Consider the following 9,006-nt stretch of genomic DNA (forward strand, 5'->3'; position numbering starts at 1 on the left):
TGAGAAAATAAATAGTAATGATTTGAAATAAAAAAATAATAGAAAATTATACACATTGATAAACAAAAATTATTAACCTTATACACATATTTCAATGCCTCATTAAAATTATCCGAAAGATAAAGTTCCGCGATTCGAGAAAGTAATATCAACTTTTTCTTCTTATCAGCTTTGAAGCATAGTTAAAATAAAATTCAATGTTGCAAAGAATTATAATGAAACATGATTTTGGAAAGATTTTATTAGAAAATATGCTTAATATAAAATAATAAATAAATTTTATATCCATTTTTAAGAGTGGTTACGTAATAAAGCATTTTAATATTTATTTAATGAGTTAAATGTACACAGGAGCAAATCTAAAAACCAAAAAATAATTAGTTAATAGAATAATATAAAGCTTTGAAGAAAAAAAAAGAAATAACCTGTAATGACGAAAAGTTTTTTTTAAAATGCTTTCTGGGGAAACTAACTCGCAACGTTAGGGTTCATAGCCGAGTAACATAACCACTAGACAAAAGAGTACTCTCTTCTCCGGAAGTTGTTAACTGGCTTATAATGTTACCACCACAAATGTAATTAAACATAAATCAGAATTATTCATGATTATTATGGTACGATGTGATATTGTAGTTAGTTTTGATTTCATATTACAATAAATTAGATAAAAAAGCATTTTTAAAGTTTCATAAAAATTAGGGGAAAATTTGTACTCAAACTAAATTTGTACTAGAAGATAGTTATTTTTTTTTTTTCTTTTCTTTTCCTTTTTTTAAAAATCAATTTTAAGATTTTTGCGTTTTAAGATTTTCGAAGATTTGGCATAGAAATGATACAGGTAAAAATGTTTCCAGACAATGCACCTTTATTGAAAATCAAAGAGTCTATTTATTAAAAATCAAGAGATGCCTTAAGTTGCAGAGCGAATGCAAAAAATTACACGAATATTCTGATATTCTGGCGTTATGAAACCAGCTCCAATTATGATTGAGCATACTAGCTTACTCGACTTCGGAAATTATATGAAATTATTGCAAATTACTTTTGATTGACCCCACGCTAAAATTCCTTTTTCTTATGTTTGAAGACTCATTTGCACTTTTAACATTTCCATTTCATTGTTAGTTCTGTTCTTCAATGTTATTTTGTTGATTTTCAGAAATCTTGTAAATATCCTTACAAAAGAAAGACCTGAGAATGCTAGTGTAATACGTCACTACTCTCTGTCCAAAGCGTCTTTAGTGACGATAAATACAACTATTTACTCCTGTTTCTGTTAATGCTATGCCTTGTAATGATTCTTACAACGTGATATGATTGTATATAATCTTTAAGACCTTAAGAAGTAAACAAACCAAAGGACAGGACTTGAGTACTGGAATTTGAAAGTGGAATAAAATATTTTTTATTCAAAAAATGGCCTCCTTAGGGTTGGATAAAATAAAACGAGTGTTCGATATTATAAAATTTAATGGAGGAATATTGAAGTCACTTCGAACTATATATCGGTAATTTCGAAACTAATATGAAAATATTTGTGATGCGTTAATCTACTATATAATAATTAGTAAATTTTTTCACATAGTTAAATGTGTATATTTATTTATTATTAAAGCGAAAATAGTGATCTTTTATTATACCATTTCTTAAGGTATTCCAAAGTTTAAATTATTGTTTTGCATCATTATAATCCACAGTGTAACTTTTTAGATTTAATTTTGCATTTAAAATTTTTTCAGTACTTTGAGCTGTTTCTGTTCACTTTTATAAAGACAGTTACTCAATATATAAATTCATAAAAATATTTAATATAAATATGCAAATGGATTTTTCGTGATTTTTTTTAATGAAATTTATTGAATGTATAATTTTCATAGTATTTACTGTATGAATACAAATTAATATTTTTAATAGATTATGGATCTACACCATAGGGTTCATTCTATTTTTATTTACATTTTTGCAAAGTATTTTTTAAAGCATATTATTAATATTAATATTGGCATACTATTTTAAAAGTTTCCATCAAAAATATTTGTCATATTGCCGTGGTTTAATACTTTATCAAAATAATATCATGTCCATTTTAAAAGCTTACTTTTCAATCTTTAAAGAAATTATATTAAAATGATTGGCTTGTTGAGGAGAGAGGGCATAGTAATATACTGTACAAGGTTACTTTATTCTTACAAAATCTGTCATAATTCTGTATGAAAATATCAGGTTGGAACTTACAGAATATTAAATTTCTTGTATATTAATAGTCTTTTTTTAATAGTTGGGCTAAACATTTCTTGAATCTTTATAATATTGTTTTGTGATTCCATTTTAATCTAGCAAAATAAACTTTTCTTTTGAATCAACTAAAATATATTGAAAAAGAAATTGTTCATTTCTTCAAAGTCATGTATACTTTACCCTTCCTTACATGTGATTCAAAATCTTTTCTTTTTTGCTCACTGGTTTATATTTTTGCACAGGCATTGAGCCATTGTACTTTTATATCCCATATATTTTGAATATATTGCAATTTTTAAAATGCCAGTCAGTATTGTTACTGTTTACCTCTTGTCCAATTGCATCATTATATATATATATGATTGATATGCACTTTTCTAAAAGGGAAAATACAAATAAGTAAATACCATTAATAGCTCAAAATGAACCAGAAACTTATCTTTTAGTGACTTGTAAAGAAGAGAAAGTATTTCTCTGTCCTGAACCTGTAATAATCTTCCTCTTCAATAAGAAAAAACAGTTATCACTTCTGACCACAAACATATACCATCCCATTTGGACTTGAGAACATAGCATGCCTAAACACTAAATATTTTCCAAGATACTTGTTGGTTTTAATGGCAACTTAAAAGCATAAAGAAAAAATTGAACCAAATTATAAAAATATATTCAAGTGCATAAATATAGATCAAATCACGTGCAAATTGTATCCAAATTGAAATTGGTAAAATTATTTCTTGTGACTTTTTGGTCACCTTTATAATCGAAAAGTACTTTTTTCATTTTTGTTTTTTAAAAGAGTATCAGTATCTTAAATTTAATAAATATTTCTTTTAAATTTTAATTCTCTCAAATCTTTTCCAGAACTGATGAATTGAAAATGGGAACTCTTGTGGGCACAGATAAATTTGGAAATAAATATTATGAAAACAAGATGTATTTTTATTGTAAGTATTCTTTCTAATATATTTGTTTTTCTAACCTAGTCTACAACTTTTAATTGTAACTCTCTTGTAATTTCAGTTTGGCAGTTTTATTATTAAAATAATATTCATTTCTATGTAATTTTTATTTTATTAACTTTATTTTATATAAATTTTGTGCATTGAAGGGCTTTAAGTATTACAGATTACTGCAATTTATTATAAGCAAAATGCTGATCCTGAAATTTATGCCTTAAAAAGCTTTTATTTGAACACAATGTCAAATTTGTTTTTTAAAGTAATAGTTCAGTAGGTAATGAAATGTACAGTTTTCTAACTTGCAAATAATTTCTTGGTTATCTAGTTAGGTAAAGTAAAGCTGTATATAAATATCTCTTGGATGAGTTTCTTATCAAATTTATATTATCAGGCCATATTTTGGAGAACTTTCTAGCTATTACAGTTGCAAATTTTTTAATAATTTTTTTTTTTTTCCTATTTCAAAAGTTAATGATTAAAAATGTTTTATAATTTTAAAAATAATTCCAAATTCAGTATAGCAAAATAAAGTGAAACAATAATAAAAACAAACTTATTGAATTCTACTATTTTTATTTTAAGTAAAGAAAAGTTTTTTAAATACTCAAAATATTTTTATAATTTATTTTTTATAAATGGAATAAATGGTTCGATTTACTGTAAATTAAGACAGTTCTTTTTTATATGAAATGAGTACGATATGTACGAATGCTCTATATGAAAATAATAATAAATTACTGGTCTTTAGAACAAAGCTTCATAATCTGTGAAAGATTTGAAGTTATTTTTCTAGAGCAACAAGGAAAAAAATAGATTTAGGACAAAGAAAAATTATAAAAATTTTATAGATATGACAAATTTTGACAGAAACCCAAATTTTAGCTTTTTAGAAATATTATTTTCTTATTCTTGAGCTTGTTGCTCATTTTATGTAATTCAACTTTTCTTTTATTCCAAGAATGTGTCATGTTTGGTTTTAGAAAGTTATAAAATATTTTTATTTCCATTCTGAACTTGTTGTCTGATCTTTACATTAAGTTAGATGCTAGTTATATTTTTTTATTATCAATTCAAACAATTTTTATGCCAAACTTCTTTAACTCTTTAATATTATTTAATGGTATTAAAATTCTATGTTAGTCAATATTGTGAAAATATTTTGATTACCATTCTAGTTTTGATATTGTAATCGGCAAAATCATGGCAGATATCATATTTCTTTACACTTAAACTGGAATAAACTAAACAATAAATATATATTTTTATGTGAATATTATTTTACTTAATGTATATCATTTCATTTTCATGTAACATGTATTAATAATTAAATTCATGTTTTAATTTTAAGCTCGAAATCGCTGGGTTGATTATACAGAGGCTGTGAATTTAGATTATGATGGAAGTCAAGTACCACCTGAATGGTAAGTTTTGAATTTTTATATCAATTGATGTAAAAATTTTATAGATTTATGTAAACAAAATTTATCATGAAACAAACATTTTATACTTTTTAGTTGTTGGTCAGATGCAAGTAATTTTTAATTGGATTCTAAAAATTTACTTTTATTAAAAGACTAGTAATTAAATCATTTAATCTACATCCTTACATATTCTTTTTCAATAAATGCTGATTTGCTTTAATTTTTTATTGTGTCTAGAAATATTCATTTTTATTAATTTGATCTATTATTAAATTTCAATCTGATTTATTTATTTAAAGTGTTTTTTTATTATTATTATTAATGATGTAGTGTTTTCATAAAAGAAAAAAAAAAGAGTATTATAATATTTTAGTTATAATAATTATCTATAAAACATTGAATATATCTATAAACATATTAAGTAGTGAATTCATATATTTATTAAAACTGATTAACATGTTGTATTATATTATAATGTGAATGGAATAAAAGACTTGCTAACGTTAAATTTATTATATATCGCATGTAATATAGTAAATGCATTCATGGCTCTCAGCTTGATTGGAGAATTATAATTTAACAGCTGAATTAAGTATTGTGAGAAAATAAAATGCCATCAAAAACATAACTTGTAAAAAAAAGCAAGTCTCGCAACTCAATTCTTCTATTGTAAAAAGTTGTGAGATCCATGTAATACCAAGTCGGTCAATTTATTGAGTCCTTACTTAAGGGTCCTTCTGTCTTAAGTTATTACATAATTAGCTAACCTAACAGCATCTTATAGTGACCATATCAATATTAAAAATCTGTTATGGTTTAAATAAATAGATTGACTTGGCCATCGCATGAAAACACAATGTATCTTTACATTAAATTAGATTACATTAACATATTATATTAAATTAGATTGTTTAGTGCGATTGCCAAGTCAATCTATTTATTTAAACCATAAAAGAGTTTTAATATTGATATGGTCACTATAAGATGCTGTTAGGTTAGCTAATTATGTAATAACTTAAGACAGAAGGACCCTTAAGTAGGGACTCAATAAATTGACCGACTTGGTATTACATGGATCTCACAACTTTTTACAATAGAAGAATTGAGTTGCGAGACTTGGTTTTTTTTTACAAGTTATGTTTTTGATGGCATCTCCTTTCTTTTTGTAGATAATCCTTTTCTTATTTTTGTATGTAGTCTTCCTCTTTTTCTTTTCTGGTACTACTTCTTGAGCTTCAGCTACAGTTTTTCTCAAAGCCCACTCCCTGCCTCTATGGGTTTTTCTCGTAAACTTTGATGTTACAATTTTTGACAAGTCTGGACGGTAAATGCTTCTTAGTCTGTTGTATTCACAAATTGAGGATTCCTGCACTTTAATACTTCCAAAGTCGACATTAATTAGATGTAAGCCCTCCAGACATGTAACTCTCGAAAGTGCCACGTAAGCGTGACCGAATGTGAATACTGCAGAACCGATATCCATCAGTGCATTATTTAGACCTAGGCCCTGACTTTTGTGTATAGTTATAGCATAGGCTATACATGTCATACTTTGAAAATCAGTTTGCTTTTCTTCTACCAGATTGATTCTCTGGAAAACACCCATTGCGTTTGCAGCTCCACAGCTTCAAAGTGAATTATTTCAAATTAGATATTCAGAATCCCAGTGCGAATTATTTGAAATTCCCAGTGCAAATAGTGTCAACATACAAAAGACCGCTTTACAGCAATCTGTATTGGATACTGTTGGATGCCGAGCCAGTGATCCCAGAGCTTGGTGATAAACTTGGCGATGAATTTGCCAACAAAATGAATAATGCTCAAAACTTCGAGAAATTTATCGATCCGTCCATTATTACACGCATATTTTAGTTTTTCCTTGATTTATACACTAAACACTAATTGTATTCTAAATTTGAAGCTTCTATGTCTGCTAGAAGTGCCTTAGAGTTTTGATGATCGGTCAGTCAGTCAGTGACAAAATTCACAAACTTTGACTGGTTATAATTCTTAAACTAATGGTTCAAATTTAATGAAATTTGAAATATACCGTGTTTATATAATGACTGCTTGGTTACTGAAAATTCAGGCTTCTAGTTTTATCCACAAGGAAGTTATACGGGGTCGAAAATGGCCTGAACTGCTTCGAGAAAAGGATGGTACGGCCGTGCTGCTTGTTTTTGCTCAACTTGGCGGGGGCACTACCGTTCCCCCAGATATTTCTATCTAGCTTGATTATTGTTTGAAATAAATCTTTATTTTATTTTAGGCATCGGTGGTTACATTATATGACTGATGAACCCCCTACAGTCAAAAAACCTGTTGATCATAAATGGATTATGGATCATACACCTAATGTGTCTGGCACAAATAAAGCTTATATGCCTTATCCTACTACTAAGCCCAAGATTCAAGCATGGGTACCGCCTAAGTAATGTTGAGATACAATTTTAAATAGAAAAATGTTTGAAATAAGAACCATATGTATAATGATTTATACCTGTAATATATTTTAGAATTGTTAGAAAATAAAAGCTGAAAATGTTAGCTGCATAATGTTTTTCCCCCAAGATGAATATGTTGCTAGTTTCTGAATTGTAAAATGACTTCTTTTTCAGGGATAATAGAAATTTAAGCATTAATTATGATAATTTACTTAATTCTATAAAATTTTATATTTCAATATGAAAATCAGAAAATTATTATATTTGGCTAATTTATACCAATGCGTTCAAAGGGTATTCACTAGTAAATTCAATATTTTTTTGTAATATAAAATACATATATATGCCCTTTTTACAAAAAGTAGTGGCAGATAGAGTAAGACAACTAAAAATGTTGATTTCTCTTTGTAAATAATCATGTGATTAAATTTTGACATGTTATTTCCACAAATTGTGTGAGTATATACAATTATGAATAAATAATTCTACTGAAAATTGGAATTTGTACAGACTATCAATAATATTTACAGCTATAATTTAATATTCAGATTTTATAATCAATTATTTTGATCTAGCAAATTTCATTGGATTAATAAATCTTTGAGACTATTATATGAATGAATGGATAATTGTACAATAACCAACTCTAATTGGCATTTTTTAAGATAGTTTTCATAAAATATTATAGAAAAGTACAAATGCTATATTATTTTAAATCAATTATTTCATTATAAGTAGTCTGTTGTACAAGAATTAATTCAGTTTTAATAGAGTAAACTGCATACTTTTAAATACAATTTGAAGATCCAAAGTTGTTAACATTGCTAATTATTCTAATCCATCCACATGATTGAATCATCTTGGAGATGAGCAGAAAGTGTGAAGAAGTTTAAGTTGACTGCTTAAAGAGCTAAAGAATTTAATATAAATTAAATGTAAGACTATTTATATGTTCAGAAACCAAAATAATTGCTGATTTATGAAATCTGGATAACTGTTTCCTGTCAGTGCTGGAACTCCAGCAATCTCATTTGAATATTACATTGATTACGAGTTTATAGAATCCTCTGCTTAGCAGTAGTACATTGTAATATTGTATGAATTCAGATCTTCAATGCAGTATCATTGAATGCATTACTGAATAATGGCAAGAGTGAAATGAACTCTGTTTGAACAAAAGTGATTATGTTTCAATTTTGAAAGTTTGCAACTGGCATCAAAAACACAAAACCCAAAAAACATGTTTTGTAGCAATTGGTAAAATAATATCAGAATAATTGGAAATTTATTATATATTCTTTATATATCACAGATTCTGGAAATGAAAATAATCCATGGAGAGTGAAAAGGTAAAGATATTTTGCATCTACCTTAAATATTATTTCGAAAACACTTTGCAAATACATATTGAAATGATCAACATGTTTTTAATATGTATTGTTTGACCATTTATTTTTGCAATAATATGAATATTACATGATTTGAGAAGATGTTGAAATCTTATTTATAAATTCAGATCAATTGATCATGTGGTTTGAATCCATCTTTGTCTTGTTCATTTTATATGGAGGAAATATGTAAATTTATTCATTTAAATCTATCAGAGCATTTTTATCAACCCAGTTTCAGTAATTTCAAAGGAACTCAGTCTATTGTGACTTTTTAATACAATTTTATAACAAGATTCTTTGTTGAAGTTTGTAGACAAATTTTCTTCTTATGTGTTTGAAAAGAGTAACCACAAATTTAAGCAGGCATTTAAAGAGGTGAAGACAAATCATGTTAGATAATATTAAAATGATTTTAGATTTTTTTTATATTAGATCATTGCATTTTCCCTATTAAAATAGCTAATGTAAAAATAAAGATTGCAATTTATAAAAACTGATTTTTATTTGCATAATAGACATTCAGCAATTGCAGTTGTGTGCAGTAACCAGA

The 9,006-nt window shown here is 26.5% G+C and overlaps 1 protein-coding gene across 1 annotated transcript; it reads left to right on the plus strand.

Annotated features, from left to right (window-relative positions):
- Positions 1 to 1,325: 1,325 nt before the first annotated feature.
- LOC129967101 (probable NADH dehydrogenase [ubiquinone] 1 alpha subcomplex subunit 12) lies at positions 1,326 to 7,168 on the plus strand. Its single transcript, XM_056081772.1, has 4 exons — positions 1,326 to 1,508; positions 3,103 to 3,185; positions 4,549 to 4,621; positions 6,891 to 7,168. Exons 1-4 carry the CDS (start codon positions 1,417 to 1,419, stop codon positions 7,054 to 7,056), a joined length of 414 nt encoding a protein of 137 aa, XP_055937747.1. The 5' UTR covers positions 1,326 to 1,416; the 3' UTR covers positions 7,057 to 7,168.
- The last annotated feature ends 1,838 nt before the right edge of the window (positions 7,169 to 9,006 follow it).

This window comes from Argiope bruennichi, chromosome 4 (genome assembly GCF_947563725.1).
Source record: "Argiope bruennichi chromosome 4, qqArgBrue1.1, whole genome shotgun sequence".
In the NCBI taxonomy this organism is placed as follows: domain Eukaryota; kingdom Metazoa; phylum Arthropoda; class Arachnida; order Araneae; family Araneidae; genus Argiope; species Argiope bruennichi.

What these genes read in the sequence shown, in the direction of transcription:
- LOC129967101 (XM_056081772.1), top strand. Translation starts at nt 1,417, where the DNA reads ATGGCCTCCTTAGGGTTGGATAAAATAAAACGAGTGTTCGATATTATA. An exon ending in TCACTTCGAACTATATATCG is followed by an intron (nt 1,509 to 3,102) that starts GTAATTTCGAAA and finishes AATCTTTTCCAG; the next exon opens with AACTGATGAATTGAAAATGG. An exon ending in AGTCAAGTACCACCTGAATG is followed by an intron (nt 4,622 to 6,890) that starts GTAAGTTTTGAA and finishes ATTTTATTTTAG; the next exon opens with GCATCGGTGGTTACATTATA.